This window comes from Salmo trutta, chromosome 19 (genome assembly GCF_901001165.1).
Source record: "Salmo trutta chromosome 19, fSalTru1.1, whole genome shotgun sequence".
Taxonomy (NCBI): domain Eukaryota; kingdom Metazoa; phylum Chordata; class Actinopteri; order Salmoniformes; family Salmonidae; genus Salmo; species Salmo trutta.
In genome coordinates, this window is record NC_042975.1 from 8,094,485 (window position 1) to 8,120,924 (window position 26,440).

Genomic DNA, 26,440 nt, shown 5'->3' on the forward strand with positions numbered 1-26,440 from the left:
TTGACTGTTTGTGTTAGCAGCACCAGAACTACTTCTCACATGTCAGAATGTTGAGATTTCTAACGCTGCCCCTCTCATGTCTTTCTGTCTGTCAGGGATCGCTGTGGATAAGAACGGTCTCATGTACTTTGTTGACGCCACCATGATCCGTAAGGTGGACCAGAATGGCATCATCTCCACCCTGATCAAGACCAATGACCTCACAGCGGTCCGTCCACTCAGCTGTGATTCCAGCATGGACGTCAGTCAGGTCAGCAGGGAAACATGGGGAGCAAAAAAAATCTGTTTTATATGTTTATATTTTGGACTTATAGGCCCTTTGGGGCAGAACACCTGTGTAGTGCTGCTGAGGCTAGCCGGTGCATTCTGAAGGATATCTCCATCCCTCTGCCTTATGGACAAATACACTCAGCTGGACAACTACAGAGACTGTATTTTAGAGGGATATACACTACATGACTAAAAGTATGTGGACACCTGCTCATCAAACATCTCATTCCAAAATCATGGACATTAATATGGAGTTGGTCTCCCCTTTGCTGCTATAACAGCCTCCACTCTTCAGGGAAGGCTTTCCACTAGATGTTGGAATGTTGCTGCAGAGACTTACTTCCATTCAGCCACAAGAGCATTAGTGAGGTCGGACACTGATGTTGGGCGATTAGGCCTGGCTCGTAGAGTTGCACAATTCCGATATCTTTCCCAGAATTCCCAGGTTTACCAGATTCTCCCGGTTGGAAGATTTTTGGAATCAGGAGGGAATAACCTGGGAATTTTGTGGAAGTTACCAGAATTGTGCAACCCTACTTCTGAATAGTGTGTGAGAGAGAGAAAGTTGGATAGACTTGAAAGACTAGAGAGAGAGATCTACAGAGGGCTGGGGGGGAGACTAGAGAGAGAGATCTACAGAGGGCTGGGGGGGAGACTAGAGGGAGAGATCTACAGAGGGCTGGGGGGGAGACTAGAGGGAGAGATCTACAGAGGGCTGGGGGGGAGACTAGAGGGAGAGATCTACAGAGGGCTGGGGGGGAGACTAGAGGGAGAGATCTACAGAGGGCTGGGGGGGAGACTAGAGGGAGAGATCTACAGAGGGCTGGGGGGGAGACTAGAGAGAGAGATCTACAGAGGGCTGGGGGGGAGACTAGAGAGAGAGATCTACAGAGGGCTGGGGGGGGAGACTAGAGGGAGAGATCTACAGAGGGCTGGGGGGGAGAATTCCAGTGGATTTGTGATGACTCATATGTTCTGTGTCTGTTCATCCAGGTGCGTCTGGAGTGGCCCACTGACCTGGCGGTGAACCCTACAGACAACTCTCTGTATGTTCTGGAGAACAATGTGATCATGCGAATCACTGAGAACCACCAGGTCAGCATCATCGCTGGGAGGCCCATGCACTGCCAGGTCCCAGGCATCGACTACTCCCTGAGCAAGCTGGCCATCCACTCAGCTCTGGAGAGCGCCACGGCCATCGCCATCTCCCACACCGGCGTGCTCTACATCGCCGAGACGGACGAGAAGAAGATCAACCGCGTGCGGCAGGTCAGCGCCTCCGGAGAGATCTCTCCACTGGCCGGCGCCACCTCCGAGTGCGACTGCAAGAACGACGTCAACTGCCAGTGCTTCTCTGGTGACGAGGGTTACGCCACGGACGCCGGGCTCAACGCCCCCTCCTCGCTCGCCGTGTCTCCCGACGGCACGCTGTTCATCGCTGACCTAAACAACATCCGCGTGCGGGCGGTGAGGCGCAACAGGCCCATGGCCACGCCCATAGGGCTGTATGAGGTGGGGTCACCACGGGAACAGGAGCTGTATGTGTTCGGTAGAGATGGGCTTCACAGACAGACAGTCAGTCTGATCACCGGAGAACCTCTCTATAACTTCACCTACGGGCCGGACGGGGAGCTGGCTGCCGTGGCTGATAACTGTAACAACACCCTGAGGATGAGGAGGGACGGATCTGGCCAGGTGAGGCTGGTGCTTCTGCCTGAGAACCAGGTGGTCAGCCTGGGGCTGGACCCTGCCGGCGGCCTGCGCTCCGTATCTGCACTAAACCAGGAAGTGGCGCTGATGAGCTATGCTGCGAACACAGGGCTGCTGGCCTCCAAGGCTGATGAGACTGGATGGACCAACTTCTATGAGTAAGGGAAAGGGAAAAGGGGGAGACCTAGTCAGCTGTCCAACTGAATGAAAGGGGGGATACCTAGTCAGTTGTCCAACTGAATGAAAGGGGGGATACCTAGTCAGTTGTACAACTGAATGAAAGGGGGGATACCTGGTCAGTTGTCCAACTGAATGAAAGGGGGGATACCTAGTCAGTTGTACAACTGAATGAAAGGGGGGAGACCTAGTCAGTTGTACAACTGAATGAAAGGGGGGATACCTGGTCAGTTGTCCAACTGAATGAAAGGGGGGATACCTAGTCAGTTGTACAACTGAATGAAAGGGGGGAGACCTAGTCAGCTGTCCAACTGAATGAAAGGGGGGATACCTAGTCTGCTGTCCAACTGAATGAAAGGGGGGATACCTAGTCAGCTGTCCAACTGAATGAAAGGGGGGATACCTAGTCAGTTGTCCAACTGAATGAAAGGGGGGATACCTAGTCAGTTGTACAACTGAATGAAAGGGGGGAGACCTAGTCAGTTGTACAACTGAATGAAAGGGGGTATACCTGGTCAGTTGTCCAACTGAATGAAAGGGGGGATACCTAGTCTGCTGTCCAACTGAATGAAAGGGGGGATACCTAGTCTGCTGTCCAACTGAATGAAAGGGGGGATACCTAGTCAGTTGTACAACTGAATGAAAGGGGGGATACCTGGTCAGTTGTCCAACTGAATGAAAGGGGGGATACCTGGTCAGTTGTACAACTGAATGAAAGGGGGGATACCTAGTCAGTTGTACAACTGAATGAAAGGGGGGATACCTGGTCAGTTGTACAACTGAATGCTTTCAACTGAAATGTGTGTTCCGCATTTAACCCAACCCCTCTGAATCAGAGAGGTACGGGGGGGGGGCTACCGTAATCGACATCCACATCTCCACATCCACGTCTTCAGAGCCCAGGGAACAGTGGGTTTAACTACCTTGCTCAGGGGCAAAATGACAGATTTTTACCTTGTCAGCTCGGGGATTCGATCCAGCAACCTTCCGGTTACTTGCCCAACTCTCTGTGTGAATATACTTGTGTATATACTTGTGTATATATGTGTAATGTGACTGGGTAAATGAACAATTCAGTGATATAACTCACATGCTCATGTGGGCTGAAGTAAATGAGTAATCACCATGGAAATAATGCATTAGTCAGAGAGAGAGAGAGAGAGAGAGGGAGGTCTGGATTCTGTCAGATCAACAGTATGGTTATGTCACTGTCACCATCTGGTATCTGACACTGGTACTACACTGAGTACTAGAGGACATCTGTTGGTCTCACGTTTGATTAAACAATCAAGCTTTGTTTTCCAGCACACACGTCGGATTTTCCTTCCTCCATATGTACATGAGTCCTATTGTCTCCCCGTGCAGGTACGACAGTGAGGGACATCTGACTAACGTCACCTACCCAACGGGAGTGGTGACCAGCCTGCACCGGGAGATGGAGCAGTCCATCAACATGGACGTGGAGAGCTCCAACAGAGACGATGCCATCACCGTCATCACCAACCTGTCCTCTGCGGAGGCGTCCTACACCGTGGTGCAAGGTAACTAACATGTCACCTCAAAAATAGCATTCTCAGAAAAATATATTCTACCAAATTGGAATTTCGTCACGTTGCTGCCCAACAAGACGGCCCCTGATCCCAGAGGTTATTACAGCCGTTTAGCGGGGAGGGGGAAAGAGCGATAGAGAACGGTTTTCCCCACTGACCCACAGGGGTGTGACACAAAATAAATGCAATTTCATCTGTACGTCTGGAAACTGCTGGAGTCGTGAGAATAACAATTGAAGAGATTTATATGAAAGTCTGCCCTGGGGGGGGGCTTGTAAAAGGGGGCAAACTGACTTGGCTACTTTTAACTGCACACTTTATTTCAATCTAACGTGGGAGTTCTGACTGAAATGGCGTCTCCAAAGTAGATCTGTCTTTAAAAGCTCGCAAAGTTGACTTCTCCTGTTTCAAGGAGATAAATTGAGTTTGAAAGATGTTAAGAGCTGGTTTTGAGTACTCTTGTTTTGTTAGACGTGTTTCAAGAAGTTTTCCTCACGTTAAACTCCATGGATTATTTTGTTTCCAGATACCTTTTTTTCCCCTCAATTGTAGTCCATGATATCATTACTGCATGGAAATGGAATAAAAGGCTCATGTTCTGCATTTTGCTGAGAGACTAAAAACCCTCTTATCTTTGGTCATGTCATTCTGAGAGAGGATACTTGTTATTGTCTGGGAGAAAAGTACACACATCCAGAGACTGCATTTCCTCTAATGCAGAGCATTCAATCACATCAAATGGAATGTCTTCTCTGTAATAAAACGTGCCTTTTAGTTTCTCACTTGTCATATAACGTGTGTGTGTGTGTGTGTGTCTGCTGCTCCCCCTGCAGACCAAGTACGGAACAACTACCAGTTCTGTTCCAATGGCAGTCTCCGGGTATCGTATGCCAACGGCATGGGCCTCAGTTTCCACACAGAGCCCCACATCCTAGCCGGCTCAGTCAGCCCTACCATTGGTCGGCGTAACATCACTCTGCCCACCGACAGCGGGCTGAATTCCATCGAGTGGAGGATGAGGAAGGAAGTCATCAAAAGTAAAGTGACCATATATGGCAGAAAGTTGAGGGTAAGCTGGAGTGCTCTGATGTCTCTGATGTCAATCCATTTCTGGAGGTTTTTTAATCAATGCAGCTTGTTGTCTGTCAGACTAAAGGCCATCTCTGTATGATAGCATGTGTCACTGAGAAGAAATATAGAGCTACAATATATAATTTGGAGAGTAATGTTGTTGTATTTAAATATATATACAGTGTATTCAGACCCCTTGACTTAAAAAAAAAAATAATACTTTACAGCCTTATTCTAAAATGGATTAAATTGTTTTTTTTCTTCATCAATCTACACACAATACCCCATAATGACAAAGCAAAAGCAGGTTTTTAGATATATTTGATAATTTATTACAAATAAAAACAACGTAATATCACATTTACATAAGTATTCACACCTTTTTTGAACTCTTTGGCCTGAATGCCAAGCGTCACGTCTGGAGGAAACCTGGCATCACTACGGTGAAGCATGGTGGTGGCAGCATCATGCTGCGGGGATGCTTTTCAGCGGCAGGGACTGGGATACCTGTGACTAATGTAATGTCCTTCCTCCCTCTCCACAGGTACCTGTGACTAATGTAATGTCCTTCCTCCCTCTCCACAGATACCTGTGACTAATGTAATGTCCTTCCTCCCTCTCCACAGATACCTGTGACTAATGTAATGTCCTTCCTCCCTCTCCACAGATACCTGTGACTAATGTAATGTCCTTCCTCCCTCTCCACAGGTACCTGTGACTAATGTAATGTCCTTCCTCCCTCTCCACAGATACCTGTGACTAATGTAATGTCCTTCCTCCCTCTCCACAGGTACCTGTGACTAATGTAATGTCCTTCCTCCCTCTCCACAGATACCTGTGACTAATGTAATGTCCTTCCTCCCTCTCCACAGATACCTGTGACTAATGTAATGTCCTTCCTCCCTCTCCACAGATACCTGTGACTAATGTAATGTCCTTCCTCCCTCTCCACAGATACCTGTGACTAATGTAATGTCCTTCCTCCCTCTCCACAGATACCTGTGACTAATGTAATGTCCTTCTTCCCTCTCCACAGATACCTGTGACTAATGTAATGTCCTTCCTCCCTCTCCACAGGCCCACGGCAGGAACCTCCTCTCCATTGATTTTGACCGCAATACTCGCACAGAGAAGATCTATGACGACCACCGTAAGTTCACGCTGAGGATCATGTATGACCAGCAGAGCCGTCCAGCCACCTGGCTTCCCAGCAGCAGTCTGGCTGTGGTCAACGTGTCCTACTCCCCCACCGGACGCCTGGTGGGCCTGCAGAGAGGCAGCATGAGCCAGAGGAGCGAGTTTGACACCTTCGGACGAATCCTCTCACGTACTTTTGTGGACGGGAAGGTGTGGAGCTTCAGCTATCTGGACAAGGTGAGGCGTTCTGATACACTACTGGGTGTGTGTGTGTGTGTGCGCGTGTCTGTGTCTCTGCGTGTACTGTTAGTTGCCTGGGAACAAAGTGCCAGACAGTTTTCCACTCTTGCCTGTCTCTGAGTTTTGTTGTTTAAGTTTTTCAAGGTGTCCAGACTACAGTACAGAATAAAATACTAAATATGACTTTTCTTTCCCATCTCTCTCCTCAGTCCATGGTGCTGCTCCTCCAGCAGAGTCAGAAACAGTACGTGTTTGAGTTTGACACCTCAGGGCGTCTCACCTCTGTCACCATGCCCAGCATGGCCAGACACACCATGTCCACCCACGTGTCCGTCGGCTACATCCGCAACATCTACAACCCTCCCGAGAGCAACGCCACCGTCATCCACGACTTCAGCGAGGACGGACGACCGCGTGCCACCTTCTACCTGGGCACGGGCCGACGCGTCATCTACAAGTACGGCAAGTTGGCCAAGCTGTCTGAGGTTCTGTACGACGGCACAGCCGTTACGTTCGGCTACGACGATACGGCCGGCGTGTTGAAGATGGTCAACCTGCAGAGCGGGGGGTTCTCCTGCACCATCCGTTACCGGAAGATAGGCCCCCTAGTGGACAGACAGATGTATCGCTTCTCTGAAGAGGGCATGGTCAACGCCCGCTTCGACTACACCTACCACGACAACAGCTTCCGCGTGGCCAGCATCAAGCCTGTGATTGGTGAGACGCCCCTGCCCCTGGACCTCTACCGCTACGATGAGATCTCAGGCAAGGTGGAGCACTTTGGCAAGTTTGGCATTATATACTATGACATCAACCAGATTATCACCACGGCAGTGATGACCCTCAGCAAGCACTTTGACGCCCACGGCCGCATCAAAGAGGTGCAGTACGAGATCTTCCGCTCGCTCATGTACTGGATGACGGTGCAGTATGACAGCATGGGCCGGGTCATCAAGAGAGAACTGAAGATCGGGCCGTATGCTAACACAACACAGTACCGATATGAGTACGATGGTGACGGCCAGCTTGTCGGGGTCAAAGTCAACGACTGGTCCACCTGGCGTTACAGCTACGACCTGAACGGCAACTTGCACCTGCTGAACCCTGGGAACAGCGCCCGTCTGCTACCGCTGCGCTACGACCTGCGAGACCGCATCACCCGCCTGGGCGACATGCAGTACCGCGTGGACGAGGACGGCGTCCTGAGCCAGCGCGGTGCCGACGTGTTCGACTACAACTCCAACGGGCTGCTGGAGCAGGCGTACAGCCGCACGCCCGGGGGGTGGAGCGTTCGTTACCGCTACGACGGCATGGGCCGCCGCGTCTCCAGGAAGACCAACGAGGGAGAGCACCTGCAGTTCTTCTACGCTGACCTCAACTACCCCGGCAGGATCACCCATATTTACAACCACTCTGGAGGGGAGATCACCTCCTTCTACTACGATCTGCAGGGACATCTGTTTGCCATGGAGGTGAGCGGCGGGGAAGAGTATTACATCGCCTCGGACAACACGGGCACGCCGCTCGCCGTCTTCAGCAGCAATGGACAGATGGTCAAGCAGCTCCAGTACACTGCCTACGGGGAGGTGTACCACGACTCCAACCCTGACTTCAACATGGTGGTGGGCTTCCACGGAGGGCTCTACGACCCCCTCACCAAGCTGGTGCACTTTGCCCAGAGAGATTACGATGTGCTGGCAGGTAGATGGACTGCACCAGACCATAAACTCCTACCTAAGATCGGCAAGGAACCAGCCCCGTTCAATCTGTACATGTTCAAGAACAACAACCCACTCAGTGACATGATAGACATCAAGAGCTATGTAACAGGTAACAGTGATTGTGTTTGTTTTCTTTATGACTTGTTCTTGTTCCATCAGGTAAGCTAATTATGTTGTGACATCTTGACGTGTTTGAATTCTATTTTGCAGATGTGAAGAGCTGGTTGGTGATGTTTGGTTTCCAGCTCAGTAACATCATACCAGGCTTCCCCAGACACTCCATGGATTTTGTTGACCCGCCTTATGAACTACTGGCAAGCCAGGACTGTGAGACTGCTCCGGTGAGTTATTTATAAAATACATATTTGACCTACTGATAACTAAGACTACACAGGCCAATCTCAATGTAATTGATGTTAATTCATTGAAATATAACAATCCGGCTGATCCTCTGCTGTTTCCAGCTGATAACAGGGGTGCAGCATGCAGCGGAGCGCCACAACCAGGCCTTCATGGCTCTGGAAGGTAGGTTGCTCAACAAGGAGCGCCGGGCCAAACGGGACAAGCCTGGCTACTGGTTCGGCACCAAGATCCCCATCGTGGGCCGGGGCATGATGCTGGCCATCAAGGAGGGCCATGTGGTGACTGGTGTATCAGGCCTGGCCAGTGAGGACAGCCGTAAAGTGGCCCAGGTCCTGAACAACGCTGTCTATCTGGAGGGGACCCACTACACCATAGACGGGAAGGACTGCCACTTCTTTGTGAAGCTGGGCCTGGCTGACAGTGACCTGCTGTCTCTGGGGCTGAACAGTGGGAGGAAATCCCTGGAGAACGGCGTCAATGTGACCGTCAGCGGCCGCTCTCGCCGGGGTGTCACCGTGGAGATCCACACGATGGCGTTGTCCCTGAGCGTACGTTACGGCCTAGCGGCTGACGTGCTGGAGAAGGAGAGGGGTCGCCTGCTGGAGCAGGCCCACCAGAGAGCCCTGTCGGGGGCCTGGATGAGAGAGCAGCAACATCTGAAAGAGAGCAGAGAGGGAGGGAGGCTGTGGGCAGAGGGAGAGAGGCAGCAGCTCCTGGCAACAGGGAAGGTGCCAGGTTACGATGGGTACTATGTGCTTCCTGTGGAGCAGTACCCAGAACTGGCAGACAGCAGCAGCAACATCCAGTTCCTGAGACAGAACGAGATGGGCAAGAGGTAACAGAGCACAGCACAGCCCCTTTGACACTTCATCTCCTAGGGAGAGTAAACACGGGGTTTCCCTGGAAATGCTGCAGGGGCATCTAAGAGGACACAATCTCACAAAACAGATGTCTTGCTGAAGGTAAAAACAGCGCCTGAATGAGTTCAGACAATGATTTAGAAAAGCACCCTTAACTACTAATGATAATGAACTTACTTTTTTAAGAGGGGGAAAAAGGGATTTTGAAAAACTAGAAAATCTTTTTACATTATTTGGGAGGGATTGGTATTGATGCCAATGAGGAAAAAGCTAACTGCTTTCAAACATCTTATCAGACGTACCCAACACAGCACAGACAATGGCAACCCAGTCAAGGCTTTTCTTTCTAATGGCTAAACAACTCTTAAACTGTCTCAGACCGCTGTCTGGAGAACATAGAGCCATCACTTGCCAATACAGTCATAACCATGAACAATGTTTAAGGACGCTCAGTTGTTCTTCATTCAAAGTACATAGTAATATATGGTTTAATTTAACAAAGACAGATATTGAGGATGTGACATGTATGTAGATTTGTATGTTCCCGTGCAGTAGACTTTGAAATAAGACTTTCACTTCTTGTTGACTGCCAAGATCAGTCAGGAAACCCTCTCTCACTTTACTGAGATTTCAAGAAAAATAGAAATGGACTCAAAGGCTGTTTATTTTAATCCGGTTTTTTTCTTGCTTTTTTTGTTTGCACTATATGACAATCATGATGAATTTGTATTGAGGAAGACATGCATAATAGTCTTATTTTCTTTTTGTAAGATATGAAAGTATTTTCAATGTTTTTTTATTTAAATTTGCAGCCCAAGAAAACAAATATATGTGGTGTATGTCGTGTTTTGATATTGTTTACATTTTTTTTTGTCTTTACAACTGTGAAACCTGTTTCCCTACACATTAGCCAAGTTAAATGTGTACATTCATTCAGCAACACTGATCCATTTCCTGAAAGTGGTCTAATTTGTACATTTCTCAAAAGAAGTGACTTTACTATTGTTCTGTGAAAATCCCTAGAAGAGTCTAGTTACTCGTATTACATTTGATTTGGTCAAACTCAAACCTCCCCTTTCAACACGGGAGCTTTTGTTTCATTTTGTTTTAACCTAGTGGCATCTCTGTAACCACACCAATATCTGTAAAACCGTATATTTTCACTGTGAAGAACCACAGTATGGATGTCAATATGTACATGAATAGGTATCATGAAACATTCTTTACACTAGGGTGAGGATTATGTGGGAAGTTTATCAGAATAAACTTGTTTTTTCATGTTGCATGGACTGTTTTTTTTCGGCAAGGAGCTGTGGATCGATGTGCTTCTCTGAGGGCAGTGGTGGACTAACTTCCACTCAGCACTTACACTATTTTTGTCATTAGCCTAAACTTTGAAAATTGCGAATAAATCAAAGCAAATGAATCTGCCAAATGCTGAGTGGCAGGTAAAATTGGCTTCCTTGGTAATGCTGAGGTAAATTAAGATTAAAGGCGGGTATTGTATTATTCCAATTGAGATCATTGGAGGCAAACCACTTCCTGTCAGCTGCAGTGGGTTCTCATGGCTCCCAGGTTATTTTTACAGTTTTAATTATCACCTGCCAGAAGCATCTTTGAACCCTGACCCTGCCATATAAAGACTGACTGGAGTACCGCAGTGATGTCGAGAACGGTCCGACTCCAAGCTAACAAGCATCTGTAATCATTAACATCGCCATTTGCATATCAGCCTGAGCGCCTCCATGACAGTAAAATAATCTATAGAACATGGGTCAGGACAGATACTCAGCAGGTCAGAATGTTCTGGACAAGTTGCACCTCCGCAGCTATTTTCACACATGCAGATTAAACCCACTGCTCCCTGTCTAAAGCCTCATCAGTGGCGGTTGGTGCCGTTTAAGATGAGGGAGGAAGATTCTATTTTTTTATGAGCATGACCTTTTTTCTATTACAGCGTATTGGATGTCATTCATATTCCATTCACCCAGTTCAATGTAACAGTGATAGGTTTAGGCTACTACATGATACTCTAATGTTCCCTAAACCCATCATGAGGTTGCTACAACCTAGCCTATGAATGAAAGTTTACAATGTAGGTGCACACAGGTTGAGAGAAAGATTTGAGGTGACAGACAGTGACACATGGACATATAGTGACACATTCAATACAACCTTGAACACTCTTGCCTGCATCTAGCTGTTCTAGGGTGTAATCATTAGTTCAACAGTTGCAAACGAGAGTTTCTATTGGACAAATTCAGGTATGTTTATCCCCGTTTCGTTCCGTTTGCTTCCGTTTAAGAAACATTTTTTCAACAGAATCGTTGGAATGAATACACACCTAATCACACGCAAACAGCTCATTTTAATAGCCACATACAAACAGCTCTTTGTATTCCTTCAAGCAATCTACGTGCTCTCCTCCTCTCACCTTTTCCCTTCGCTTGTGAAATTCAATGCACAACACATCAGCTGTCTGTGACCAGGCAACAAAACCTTTCCAAGCAAAACCATCTGCTCCACTCAACCTACATCGTTGTCACCATATTAGCTAAAGTAATGTCCTAGTCAACATAGCTAATAGAGCTAACATGTTAGTAAACCCACTACAATCACGCAGTACGGTGTAGTCAGTAAGCAGTTTAGCAGTTACACCGGTGGGCCCCAGTGGCAATACATTTGTCAAACTGAAAGCTTACCTTGACTTGGAAGAGTCCCTGTGTTGGATAGTCATAGCCAGCTAGCTAATATAGCATCTCTCTGTTTGAGCCGGGTGTTTGAGTAATTATCTCTTACAGCATTTTCAGGCAGTTAAATGTTGCAAAACATTATTTATAAAAAGCAATCTATTAATATGTTTTTTTAAACAGTAATTTGTTTACAAGCATGATAGTTGTACTTTTAGTTTATGGTTGACGTAGCTTGTTGGCCATTAGCCAATCGCCGTTTCTCAACGAGCTCAAAGCACGTGAATGCATCCAACTGGTATTTACGAATTCACAACTGGTAATTACCACCTTCCCACTTGGTTACGAATGCAGCATTAAACGCAGGTTGCGACCTGCAAAGTTGCGAGTTCGAAATTCCAGTTGCGACTTTGGTTTTCCAACCTTAACCAACATTCTTAACTAATCACATTTTTAATATACTAACTTTATACGTTTCTAACTTTCTGACTGAACAGCTTTCGGACAACCCCCCCCCCCCCCCCCCCCCCCGGCTAGTACCCTCCCCCCTGCCGGCGCAGTGGACTAGACACTGGACAGAAGGTCATGGGTTCTAATCCTGATGATCCTCGTTCTAAAAAAGGTATATATTTCAGTATAATGCAAGACAAATATTGATGCCTCGAGTCAATGGTGCCACCTGTCAAGGATTTTAGAGGGACGGTTATAAAGGGTTTGATAATGCAGATCTGTTTACGATTGTAAGAGATCTAGATACATTATAACGTGTCCCAAAATACCTCCAGAGGTGGTCAGGAAAATATTTTGTATTTATTTTTTATTCAACCTTTATTTAACTAGGCAAGTCAGTTAAGAACAAATTCTTATTTACAATGACGGCCTATCATAAGACAAAAGGCCTCCTGCGGGGACTGGGGCTGGGATTAAAAATAAAAATATAGAACTAAACACATCACGACAAGAGAGACACCACAACCCTACATAAAGAGATCGGATCACAATCAGTTATCGTCTACACTTGTCTAAAGATGTGGGCACGTTCCGAATGTGGACAAGACTAGGACACATGTTAGCACCAGGTATAAACGGGGCTTAGATCTGAACTCACAGAATGACTTTTCAGAAATACAAACACTCCCTGGCCCCACACTCAGCCCACATATGAGAGCTTTAAGCCAGTGGGGTGAGGAGCACTGCCCAAAATGAGTTGTGCAAACAGCCACCTGACTAACACAGCTAAAAGGCACATATTAACATGTGTTTAGTATAGCTAACTGTAAAGCTGTAAGCCAGCTATAACTGGTTTTAACTGTAGCAACTCCTTTGACTAACAAGTAAAGTCTGTTGTTTGAATAATTTAACTTATTTTTTTGGAAGTTCCTTAGTTACCTTACATAGTTTTCTTTACCATGAAAAGCAAATATTTGTTATTATTGATTGAAAGAGAAACTTGAGTTTCCTACATCTCCAATCTGAAAAACAAACACAAGTTAAATATCAACTGTAATTAATTCAACTGATTACTCATCCTTGATTAAGACATTTCTCTTTGGTGAAGACGTGACAATACTTTCAAAAAAGAGTTTGCTTTAGTACTCTGAGTGTTCCGGTTTTTCTTTGGCATATGACGTACAAAGTCAAGTGTGCAACAATTTAGCGAGCATAATAAAGTTACCACAAATAAGAGACAGGAAGTGAAAAATTATTGTTTGCGTCAGTTACTTAATGTGGAATAGAGTTCTATGTAGTCATGGCTCTATGTAGTACTGTGTGCCTCCCGTAGTCTGTTCTGAACTGTAAATAGACCTCTTGTGGCATGTCTTGTGGGGTATACATAGGTGTCCGAGCTGTGTGCCAGTACTTTAGACAGACAGCTCGGTGCATTCAATTTTCAACAGCTCGGTACATTCTCATAAATAAAAGTAGTGATGAAGTCGATCTCTCCTCCACTTTGAGCCAGGAAAGATTGACATGCATATTATTAGTATTAGCTCTCTGTGTACATCCAAGGGCCAGCCGTGCTGCCCTGTTCTGAGCCAATTGCAATTTTCCTAACTCCTTTTCTGTGGCACCTGACCACACAACTGAACAGTAGTCCAGGTGCAACAAAACTAGGGCCTGTAGGACCTGCCTTGTTGATAGTGTTGTTAAGAAGGCAGAACATCGCTTTATTATAGACATACTTCTCCCCATCTTAGCTACTACTGCATCAATATGTTTTGACCATGACAGTTTACAATCTAGTGTTACTCCAAGCGGTTTAGTCATCTCAACTTGCTCAATTTCCACATTATTTACTACCAGATTTAGTTGATGAGCTTCCCTGAGACGGTTTCTTACAGTTTGTGCAGAAATTCTTCGGTTGTGCAAACCCACAATTTCATCAGCTGTTCGGGTGGCTGGTCTCAGACGGTCCTGTAGGTGATGAAACAGGATGTGGAGGTCTTGGGCTGGCGTGGTTACATGTGGTCTGCGGTGAGGCCAAATTCTCTAAAACGATGTTGGTGGTTTATGGTAGAGAAATTAACATTCAATTCCCTGGCAACAGCTCTGATGGACATTCCTGCAGTCAGCATGCAAATTGCACACTCCCTCAAAACTTGAGACATCGGTGGCATTGTGTTGTGTGACAAAACCGCACATTTTCGAGTGGCCTTTTATTGTCCCCAGCACAAGGTGCACCTGTGTAATGATCATGCTGTTTAATCAGCTTCTTGATATGCCACACCTGTCAGGTGGATGGATTATCTTGACAAATGAGAAATGCTCACTAACAGGGATGTAAAGAAATTGGTGCACAAAATTTGAGAGAAATAAGCTTTATTGTGCGTATGGACATTTTCGGGGATATTTTATTTCAGCTTGTGAAACATGGGATCAACATTTTCCATGTTGCGTTTATATTTTTTGTTCAGTATATCTTAACATTGTAATGATAATCAGAGAACAGGTCAAGGTCTGAATTGAATTATGTGCAATACTTTCCACTTCCACAGACACAGTTAATAAGGAGATGTGTGTGGGTCCTTTCTGTGGCTGACAAGTCCCACCCATATCAAAAACTATTATATTATTTGTTTTGACATTTGTTTCAGAAAAGTTAAACTATAGTTTTAAGCAGCTGCAGCACCAGTTATATTTTAACTTTCCTTAGTTTAATTTAGACACAACTGTATAAATTCAACATTGAAGTGTAAATAAATCAAGCAGATCATTTCAAATCTTCCCTTTGCACAGTTAAAGATATCTATAATGTGTCTGGGTGAATAATTGCAGTATTACCTCGGGTTGAATCGACTTATCTGTAATGCGATTTTTTTCTGTATTTTTGCATCAACAAAGCCTTTTTCTTGATTTACTTTGTATAAAAACCCATTGAGTGTTGCTTGTAGGCACGCTCCTCCGTTTCCACAGGCAGCAAAGGAAAACTTGATGATGGGTGCGTTGATGTCGTCGAGACAGCTGAGACGGTCTGCCGACTTGTGGTGCTTTCATAGAGATAGATAGAGGACTTACAGTGGCTTTTCCTATTTTGTTGCCTTACAACCTAAAATGAAACTAGATTTTGGGGGGGTTGTATCATTTGATTTACACAACATGCCTACCACTTTGAAGATGCAAAATACTTTTTATTGTGAAACAAACAAAAAATAAAACTAAAAAACTGAAAACTTGAGCGTGCATAACTATTCACCACCGCAAAGGCAATACTTTGTAGAGCCACCTTTTGCAGCAATAACAGCTGCAAGTCTCTTGGGGTATGTCTCTATAAGCTTGGCACATCAAGCCACTGGGATTTTTGCCCATTCTTCAAGGCAAAACTGCTCCAGCTCCTTCAAGTTGGATGGGTTCCGCTGGTGTACAGCAATCTTTAAGTCATACCACAGATTCTCAATTGGATTGAGGTCTGGGCTTTGACTAGGCCATTCCAATACATTTAAATGTTCCCCTTAAACTATGCGAGTGTTGCTTTAGCGGTATACTTAGGTTCATTGTCCTGCTGGAAGGTGAACCTCCGTCCCAGTCTCAAATCTTTTGAAGACTGAAACAGGTTTCCCTAAAGAATTTCCCTGTATTTAGCTCCATCCATCATTCCTTCAATTCTGACCAGTTTCCCAGTCCCTGCCGATAACAAACATCCCCACAGCATGATGCTGCCACCACCATGCTTCACTGTGGGGATGGTGTTCTCGGGGTGATGAGAGGTGTTGGGTTCGCACCAGACATAGCGTGAGTGTATGGCTTAAAGTGGTCCTATGGACAGATACTCCAATCTCCGCTGTGGAGCTTTGCAGCTCCTTCAGGGTTATCTTTGGTCTCTTTGCTGCCTCTCTGATTAATGCCCTCCTTGCCTGGTCTGTGAGTTTTGGTGGGCGGCCCTCTCTTGGCAGGTTTGTTGTGGTGCCATATTCTTTCCATTTTTTAATAATGGATTTAATGGTGCTCCGTGGGATGTTCAAAGTTTCTGATATTTTTTTATAACCCAACCCTGATCTGTACTTCTCCACAACTTTGTCCCTGACCTGTTTAGAGAGCTCCTTGGTCTTTATGGTGCCGCTTGCTTGGTGGTGCCCCTTGCTTAGTGGTGTTGCAGACTCTGGGGCCTTTCAGAACAGGTGTAAATATAGAGATCATGTGATAGATCATGTGACACTTAAGATTGCACACAGGTGGACTTTATTTAACTAATTATGTGACTTCTGAAGGTAATTGGTTGCACCAGATCTTATTTAGGGGCTTCATAGCAAAGGGTGTGAATACATATGTCCACACCACTTTTCCGTTTTTTTTAAAACAATTTTTTTTTAAACAATATATTATTTTTTTCACTTCACCAATTTGGACTATTTTGTGTATGTCCATTACATGAAATCCAAATAAAAATCAATTTAAATTACAGGTTGTAATGCAACAAAATAGGAAAAACGCCAAGGGGGTGAATACTTTTGCAAGGCACTGTAGATAGAGGTCTTTATATCTGTGCCATTATAGCATATGTGACAGTGTGGGCTGTGCCATTGAGGCAATCTCCATTTGAAGTAGTCAATTTTCATCATGACATGACTCCAACAAGGTCATCAGGAGGGATCAGCCAATCAAATCAAATCAAATGTATTTATATAGCCCTTCTTACATCAGCTGATATCTCAAAGTGCTGTACAGAAACCCAGCCTAAAACCCCAAACAGCAAGTAATGCAGGTGAAGTGGCACGGTGGCTAGGAAAAACTCCCTAGAAAGGCCAAAACCTAGGAAGAAACCTAGAGAGGAACCAGGCTATGAGGGGTGGCCAGTCCTCTTCTGGCTGTGCCGGGTGATTATAACAGAACATGGCCGAGAAATTCAAATGCTCATAAATGACCAGCATGGTCAAATAATAATAATCACAGTAGTTGTCGAGGGTGCAACAAGTCAGCACCTCAAGAGTAAATGTCAGTTGGCTTTTCATAGCCGATCATTGAGAGTATCTCTACCGCTCCTGCTGTCTCTAGAGAGTTGAAAACAGCAGGTCTGGGACAAGGTAGCACGTCCGGTGAACAGGCCAGGGTTCCATAGCCGCAGGCAGAACAGTTGAAACTAGAGCAGCAGCACGGCCAGGTGGACTGGGGACAGCAAGGAGTCATCATGCCAGGTAGTCCTGAGGCATGGTCCTAGGGCTCAGGTCCTCCGAGAGAGAGAAAGAAAGAAAGAGAGAAAGAGAATTAGAGAGAGCATACTTAAATTCACACAGGACACCGGATAAGACAGGAGAAATACTCCAGATATAACAGACTGACCCTTGCCCCCGACACAAACTACTGCAGCATAAATACTGGAGGCTGAGACAGGAGGGGTCAGGAGACACTGTGGCCCCATCCGATGATACCCCCGGACAGGGCCAAAAGCCAATAAGTTGGAAGTCCCATCCAGTTGACTACATTAAAATGGTGGAAGTCCGCAATGGCACTGCCCATGCCAAAACGGCCTTTTGGCCACGAGAGGCTTCTATCATTCTCTATGGGTACTTTCAAGACAACTTGGAACTCAGAAAAAAAACAAGGTCAAATCATGACGGCGGTGATCTTCTGGTCAGAAATTCTGATGGTGCTTTCAAGACAACTTGGAACTCTAGAAAGTTTCCGACTTGGAATCCGGATTTGGATGACCTTTCAAAACTAGTTTTCCCCAGTCTGAGCTTGTTTTTTTGTAGAGTTCCCAGTTGTTTTGAACATGGCATCAGCTCAAGAAAGATGCCAGAGCTTCAGACTTACAATTCAGAGTTGAAAGACCTTTCAAAACAATTTTTCCCAGTCGGAGTAAGTTTTTCCCCACGAATTCCCAGTTTTCTTGAAAGCACTGAAGTCAGAAGTGTGAGATTTCCATGTGTTTTGAAAGCGGCATTGGCCTATCTGACTCCCCTTGTTTAAAGAGCCATTGAACAAGCAGTTGCTCATAGAAAAAAAAAGAGGTTTCAGTTTTGGAGGTCTGTTTCCTGACCAATTATGCGTTTGGTTAATGATGTTTGTAGAAGCCTATTTCACTTCCTTAAAATCCCCAGAATGAATCTAAGATCAGAAAACCATTTAATGCTTTAATGAGAGAAAAATTATGACAATCACAGAATATAATTTTGTGCAACTCAAATTCACAGGAATTTCCTCAAACAACCTTCACGTGCTATTCTCTGATAAAGATATTGATTTAGTCTTCCAATAGGCAACTTCACAAGAGGTTTAGGATCAGTGGGAGCATTTTGCACACCGTTTTGAGGAGGGGGAAAATCACACACTGAGCAGGACTAAACGTCACAAGATACCGATTTCTTTATTTTTTTGCTGTGTCTTTCAGTATGATTGTATATTGTGCTTGAATTACAAATACAGTGCATGATACAGACTAAGAAAAAAAATGTCTCCTTCACCAACGGAATAAAACCCAGCCTGGGTTTGTGTGAAGAAACACGGATGTTTTTCATTTCAGTAAAAAGTAAAATGTTGGCATACTTTTAAGTAACCCATTGACAAAATGTATTTCAAAAATAAAAAAGTAAATTCTATATTCAGTAACATCTTTAGACCACATATATTTAACAATGCCATTAATTGGTATGGAAAATTTGACATTTCAGTTTTCTACAGTGGCTTCACATAAATGACCTAAATTAATTGATCCAGCAGATAAGGGAACGTTGAATTAAAATCCTTCAGCAACACATTTAAACCAAATTCTCAAAATGGTCAACCACTACATGCGTTAGGTACACAGGCAATCTGCATTCCAGCAGGAAAGAATCAATGAATTCTCTGAATCAGTTACTTCCTAATACACAATGAAATACATTCTCAATTAAGGAGCAGGCAGAAGTCAAAGCTTGAAGTAGGTAAAGGGTTGCGCTTGATCCAGTGTGTTTGGCCTCCTTACAGCTATCAATGGAAGACGGTCTGCCTCCAGCGCTTGTCGTACAGGAAGGGCCAGAGGCTATCCCTCACTGCCGTCTTAAAGGGGATGGGCTCCACGCCAAGGCCCAGCAGCTCAAGACGGGAACACTCCAGCTGGGCATTCTGAGGTCTCTGAGCCCCCGCACCAGCAGGCTGCTCTGTCATCTGGGGTAGAAGATGGTCAGAGGCGGTGGGGGAGGGAGGGGGGGGGGGGGAAATAAACAGTTTGTAAGGACTGCATCAGGAAATAATGTTTAGATGGAGAATTATCTTGAAGTGCATTTGTGTGGGAGAAACAGCATGAGATGAGACCGATCAATAAATACAAGTTTATTCAAGAGTAACAGAAAAAGGAAATGCACACAGGCTATCATACCGGTATCAAATGACTGCTGGGAAGGTTGAAAGCATCTGCAATCGCACAGGCCATCTCGTATTTGGTCATCTGTTCCTTTCCAGAATAATGGAAGATCCCTCGTATTGATGGGTCCTGGAAAGCACAAACACATGCAGAAGATAAAATGAATATAATAAGGGACCAGACTATAGACATTGCCTTAGGACTGTTCAATCAACCAGTCAGTTTGAGCTCACCTGGAGCCTCCGCTCAGCCATCTGTCTGCAGACTCGAGCCACATCGTTGACGTAGGTGGGGAAGCGCTGCTGACAGTGCTCCACACTGCAGCTCTCTGCCCCCTCCTGAACCTTGTCCCACAGCACCGTCACAGCGCTCTCATCCACCCGCTCTACCTCTCCGTACAGTATGGGCACTCGCAGCACAGCCGCACCTGCACAGGGGAGGAATTGGAATGACAGATTAACATTTGGGGGATCAGGGAGCCAAGTCACGCATGACTATAGAGTACGAAAACAAAAACACAATGACAACCATAATGACACCTATAGTAAAGGAATGAGTAGAGTGTTGACGCACCAGGGCTGTGTCTCAGGACCTCCCTCTCCCCCTCTAGCTTGGACTTGCCGTACACATTTAAAGGATTAGGAGCGTCGTTCTCTCCGTAGGGAGGGTTCCGACCATCAAACACGTAGTCAGTGCTGATGTAGATGAGGAAGATCCCAGCTTCAGATATCACAATGCAAACAGGAAAATATGTTTAGTGAACTGTAGAAACCATAGGCCTACATGCTTTTTAGAAACTTGTTAATAGTAATATTTCCAACAACCTCTCGATGGCACACTAGTACAGTAAAAATGAGCTAATTTAAATTTTTGAACATTTTGTGAATTTGTTTATTTAATATAGCGCATTATCAAGAGAGATGTGTTAAATATTTCTGCACAGTTTTTAAGTTATTATATTGAACAAAAATAAAACGCAACATGTAAAGTGTTGGTCCCATCTTTCATGAGCTGAAATAAAAGATCCCCAGAATCTTCCAGATGCACAAAAAGCTTATTTCTCTCAGATTTTATACAGAAATGCATTAACATTCCTGTTAGTGAGCGTGTCTCCTTTACCAACGTAATCCATCCACCTGACAGGTGTGGCATATCAAGAAGCTGATTAAACAGCATAATCATTACACAGGTGCACCTTGTTCTGGGGACAATAAAATGCCATCCTAAAATGTTCAGTTTTGTCACACAACAACGCCACATATGTCTTAAGTTTTGAGGGAGGGTGCAAATGGAATGCGGATTGCAGGAATATCCAACAGAGCAGTTGCCAGAGAATTGAATGTTCATTTCTCTACCATAAGCCACCTCCAACGTAGTTTTAGAGAATTTGGCGGTATGTCCAACCGGCCTCACAACTGCAGACCATGTGTAACCACGCCAGCCCAGGACCTCCACATTCAGCTTCTTCACCTGCGGGATTGTCTGTGGAGGGGGGGTGCTGCTGAGGAATATTTCTGTCTGTAATAAAGCCCTTTTGTGGGGAAAAACAAATTCTGATTGGTTGGGCCTGGCCTATGCTGTCCCAGGCCCACCCATGGCTATGCCCTTTATATTTTTGTTCAGTATATATGACAAACTGTATACATGCAACACCTGAAATTGTGCAATGTGCATCATGAATTCTGAGTGTGTATGATTCTGATAACAAAGCAGACCCACCTGCCTCTTTAGCTAAAGTCCCAGATGCATGGACATTCAGGTTCAGGGCTGCCTCTGTGTGATGCTCTACCACATCTGGCCTTCTCTCCGCAGCACAGTGCACGATCACATGGGGCTTGGGCAGATGACACAGAATACATTCAACCCAAGGTTAATAAAGTAAGAAATATGTATGTACAATGCTATCTAAGCCATTTATTACATTTTAGGCTGTTTAGCCTTTCATCTAAAATTTCTGATGACAATGATTCCCACAAGGAATTACAGTACTTCCAAAATTCTGCAGCCTACACAGAATGACAAAAGACACTGGTTATATTCCAGACTTCAATCCTCACCTGGAAGTCTTGAACGACCGCTCGCACAGCATCCTCGTCCGTCAGGTTGCATCGTAGGAAGCGGGGCTGAGCCCGTCTGTAGCCACATCCCAAGGCGTGCCAGGCGTTATTCTGGAACTCTTTATAAACGGCACGCCCAAGCAGCCCTGTGGCCCCTGTCACTAGCACACGCCGATAGGGTATGTCCACATTCTCCTAAAGAAGAGACACAGGAAAAATACAACTTAAGTGATACATTGATTTGTTATGACACCTGGCTATATAAAAACTGATGTAATCCGCTCTAAATATGAACTTGTAGTTATACGAAGCTAAACATTTTGAAATTCATATAATCATTTACAGCCTAATGTTGTAAAACGATCTTTCATTTCCATTTTGAACTGTGTACTGATAAATGCTAACAGGGGTGTATTCATTAGGCTGATTCTGTTGCAAAACACTTCGTCTGCAACAGAAACTGTTTACACCAAACGCTATTGAGTTCCGTTTTGTTCTTAAACGGATGCTGTAGTTCAGTCGTCTCTCTTAAAAAATAAAAATATAAAAAGCGTCTGGAAGAAGTTGGTTAGGCACCAGTGGACTTCACTCCACTTTAGAGCACGAATTAATCGATAATTTATAGATGTGCAACTTGTACCAAACACTTCGCAGACTATTCAGATTGGAATGGCAACGCGTGAAAACCAGACAATTAAAATTAACTACAACTTCCGTTTAAACCCAACAGCTCTTACGTTACGTTGAAGAACGTTTGCAGTATAAGGTTTCTGTTGTGAAACGTTTTGCAACAGACTCGGCGTAATGAATACATCCCAGTACCTGTCACACTACGGTGCCAAAATGGGTGCCCAATGAGCCCAAAACGATTAGACACGATTCGAGACATTACAAGTCTTCGCCTCGATCATTTCTTAATAATTTATTTGAACTCTACTGGCTAGCTAGACAACTTCGACCATCACTAGGTAGCAACAGGATTAGCTAGATGAATTCATTGTAATACAGTGATGTAACGTTATTAGCTATTCTCTCTCAACGGTAAAAAAAAAAATACCCCCGATTCTACCCCCTACTTTTACCTGCACCACCTCCACGTGCCCTGGGGTGAAATGTATCTTAAGTTCCTTTTCGTTCATTTCTACAGAAATACCAATGTAATATCTACTATGCTCATTCTATAAAACGCCAATGTTTATATAATTTCTGTTGCGCATCTTCCCAGATCAGCTGTTTCCTGTCTCGCGAGAGGCTGAGCGGATGTAGCGATACAATAGCAACGGTTCTGTTGTTAGCCGGTCTAACTGGTTACAGTTTCAACATGTATTGGTCCTTATGTACAGGATACACTGGCCAACGAAATGCTTACTTGCAGGTTCTTTCTCGACAATGCAACAACAATAAGAACTAATAAAAGCTAAGAAAAACGAACATAAGTAAATGTCTCAGTAGAATAGAGTTGACATTTTAGCATAACTTAATAATAGTAACATATTTTTTAAACATGTAAGTTATCAAGGGAAGGGGGAATTGAGGGACAAGTGTTTAAATTGTGCAGTATTAGCAAATCACGTTGGTATATCTCCTTGCAAACACTAAACATGTATTCTAAATTCAGCAACTGGACCAATGGATACAACCCCCAACTAGCTGGGATAGCAAGCTAGCAGGTGCATTCACACACATTACATAGCTCCCGTGGCTAAAATCGTTGAGCGAGCTAACGTTAGTTAGCTAGCTAGCTAGCTACCTTTATAGCAGTGGCAAAGGCTAATCTTAGCTAGCTAACGTTAAATCGTCCCCCCCCCCCCCATTACTAAATTATCAATCTTCACGTAAACCCTGTACATTTACCTCGTAATCTCCGTATTCATATCCCGGCATCGTGTCCCACAAATACAACCATACAACTCGATCAAGCACCACCACTAATTTCTAGAAAAAAAATACTGATAATTTTTTTCTGGTAACATGAATTCTTAAAGGGGAAGTGTTGCGGTGTTCCCATAGTTACCCATAGCTACCAATAGATGGCAGTTCTATCTCACATATCCAGCAGGTCTAATAAAGCATCATCAGTTACATAAATTATTTGAATATGTACATGTGTTTTTAGCTAATGCAGATATTCCCATAGCCACTTCTAATGAAGCCTAGCTACTAGAAATAATTTCATTCCATTTTTGTCATTAACTACCTACCGACCTACCTTATAACAAATACACTCTGTTCTAGCCCCATGGTATGTATGAAGGTAATGTATGATTCTCGGTTACTTTAGCAAGTTGCCATATTCCGATGTGAGATGGGCTGGGCTACGTTGGCTTTCTGGTTTTCTCTATCTTTGAGCATGAGCGTCATATTTAAATAAAGTTAAATAAAGGTTAAATAACATTTAAATATATATATTTAGGACAGTCAACCCAGTGGTGAGAGGGCTGAGGGTGTCCTGTGGTTTCGTCTATAAGGGATACAGCTTTTGTCAAAATTGACTTTTCATACCAGGTTTAGGAGAATTTACACAGTAGGTTAGAAGAATTAAAGTAGCAGGTTATGAGAATTAAGTTAAGGTTAGAAAAAGGATTAGGATTAGCTAGAATGCAAAACATTTATTTTTGACGTCAAGTTAATAACAAAAGCTGCATCCCGTCTAGACATGACAGTGTCCTGTCACACATCCTGACACATTTGAGTCTGCACGTGCACACTTGGAATGGTCACTTCAAAGACCAAACTTTAATCAGCAATGCATGGGTAATATTTGTGGTCAAGGTTGGGGTGGAGAAACGTGTGAAGAGTGACAAGTAAAGTAACAGGTGTTCCTTCCCATGACCCCCAAATGTCAATACCAACTTCCTCCTGTATAGTGCAGCTCACACTTCTGGCTTTTACACAGTACGTCAATAAAACAAAATGATCCATAGAAACCTGATTGAAGATTTCATATCAGGTCAAGAAATACTAAATAATATTGGACAGAAAAATTGGAAGTGGTCAATCAAAAACACATTTCTAAACTATGTAATTGAAGGGTAGTGAAAAGGTCAAGATAGAAACCAGTCAGGAATTTAGGAACAGATGACCAATTCATTGGCCGAAAGGTTAATAGTAGTTGTGAAGGGACATCGAGTTGTTTCAATGTTGTCAGGGACTTAAAACATGGCCTGAAGTTGCTTGAGAGTTGAAGTAAATTTCACATCAGCCATATGCATTGCAGAATTAGACTTACATTTCTGAGGAAAATAACTAATTGGGATAAGCAATGCCCTAGAGTTTGGGTATTTTGGTGCACTCTGCATGCCTAGTTTCTTAGAACTTGACAAGAGTGAGTTTGTTAGTATGGCAGCAATCGCCCTCACTCACCCTCATGCCTCCTCCTGTAATGAATAGGCCAACACTACCTCCTCCCTGTGGTAGGTCATGGGGAAGAGTGAGTGACAGGATTTTACAACAATCCAGAGGCTGTACCCCTCATGGTCAGCAGAAACCCAGTGAACCTACCAGTACATGTTGGATGTTGTTTCTTAGAGTGTAATGCTGAGTTCAAAACAACTGGTAACTCGGGAATCTCCGACTTCAGCGTGTTCAAGTAAACTGGGATCTCGCGTAAAAAAAAAATAAAAAAAATCTCTGACTGGGAAAAATCGTTTTAGTCATCCAGCTCGGAATTCCAAGTCGGAAACTCGGCATCTTTCTAGATCTCAGACTTTGCTACCTAATGATCACTGACGTCGTGATTTGACTTCGGATTTTTCCCCCAGAATTCCCGGTTGTCTTGAATGCACCATAATAAATGGGTGAATTATATTATAGGAAATTAATTATGAGTGTTGTGCGTACTTCAATTATTAGTAGGATACATAAACAGCTAGGAACATATGCATTTCGCTTCAATTTCGCTTCAACCGCGATAACATGCTAAATATGTGTACACGACCAATATAATTTGTTATGAACAATTATTCACAGTTCAACGAAAAATCCAAGTCCTACATCTTTGGAACCTGGTGAAGCTGGAATTCTCAGAATCTATAATGCAATAATACACACCATCCATCATTTTAATCATTATTGCAGGAGTATGCATATGAAAACATGAGTAATGAATTGGGTCACTAATACTCTATACATCTATAGAGTATTATACCATAATATATTAAAGCCCTCAAACTCAACTCTGGACCTCAAAGCCAGTTCTGCTGAGTTTTTTCATTGTTTCCCTATAATCATGGACTGATTTAGACCTGGGACACCAGGTGGGTACAATTAATTAGAACAGAAAACCAGCGGGCGCCAGACCTCGTATGGTAACAATTGAATACCCCTGTACATACGGTGCTTTCGGAAAGTATTCAGACCCTTTTTGAGCTTTTCTTATTTTGTTACTTTGCAGCCTTATTCTAAAATTGATTAAATTATTTTTTTCCCGCATCAATCTACACACAATATCCCATAATTACAAAGTGAACAGTTTTTTTTAAATGTTTAAAAATGTATTACAAGTAAGAAACTAAAATACCATATTTACGTAAGTATTCAGACCCTTTGCTATGAGACTCGAAATTGAGCTCAGGCGCATCCTGTTTCCATTGGTCATCCTTGAGATGATTCTACAACTTGACTGGAGTAAACCTGTGGTAAATTCAATTGATTGGACACGACTTGGAAAGGCACATACTTGTCTATATAAGGTCCCACAGTTGACAGTGCATATCAGAGCAAAAACCAAGCCATGAGGGCGAAGGGATTGTCTTCAGAGCTCCGACACAGGATTGTGTCTTGGCACAGATCTGGGGAAGGGTACCAAAACATTTCTG

The 26,440-nt window shown here is 44.2% G+C and overlaps 2 protein-coding genes across 5 annotated transcripts in view; one reads left to right on the forward strand and one right to left on the reverse strand.

Annotated features, from left to right (window-relative positions):
- LOC115153919 (teneurin-2) overlaps window positions 1-10,382 on the forward strand; it is a 363,296-nt gene extending 352,914 nt beyond the window's left edge. For all 3 annotated transcript variants that reach the window (XM_029699598.1, XM_029699599.1, XM_029699601.1), the window contains 8 exons: window positions 96-250; window positions 1,264-2,138; window positions 3,523-3,698; window positions 4,541-4,776; window positions 5,856-6,152; window positions 6,365-7,985; window positions 8,087-8,217; window positions 8,341-10,382. In XM_029699598.1, the coding sequence (XP_029555458.1) occupies window positions 96-250; window positions 1,264-2,138; window positions 3,523-3,698; window positions 4,541-4,776; window positions 5,856-6,152; window positions 6,365-7,985; window positions 8,087-8,217; window positions 8,341-9,078 (4,229 nt within the window). In that variant the 3' untranslated portion in view covers window positions 9,079-10,382. The remainder of the gene's footprint in view (window positions 1-95; window positions 251-1,263; window positions 2,139-3,522; window positions 3,699-4,540; window positions 4,777-5,855; window positions 6,153-6,364; window positions 7,986-8,086; window positions 8,218-8,340) is intronic.
- A 7,962-nt stretch (window positions 10,383-18,344) lies between these two features.
- Window positions 18,345-23,614, reverse strand: mat2b (methionine adenosyltransferase 2 non-catalytic beta subunit methionine). Of its 2 annotated transcripts, none has more exons than XM_029699603.1 (7): window positions 23,478-23,614; window positions 21,624-21,818; window positions 21,286-21,400; window positions 20,140-20,286; window positions 19,800-19,993; window positions 19,582-19,695; window positions 18,345-19,370 (listed from the first exon to the last, which is right to left on the reverse strand). In XM_029699603.1, exons 1-7 carry the CDS (start codon window positions 23,505-23,507, stop codon window positions 19,194-19,196), a joined length of 972 nt encoding a protein of 323 aa, XP_029555463.1. In that variant the 5' UTR covers window positions 23,508-23,614; the 3' UTR covers window positions 18,345-19,193. The 2 variants fall into 2 exon arrangements, with proteins under 2 accessions (XP_029555463.1, XP_029555462.1); XM_029699602.1 differs by lacking the exon at window positions 23,478-23,614 and adding an exon at window positions 22,706-22,883.
- Between the last annotated feature and the right edge of the window lie 2,826 nt (window positions 23,615-26,440).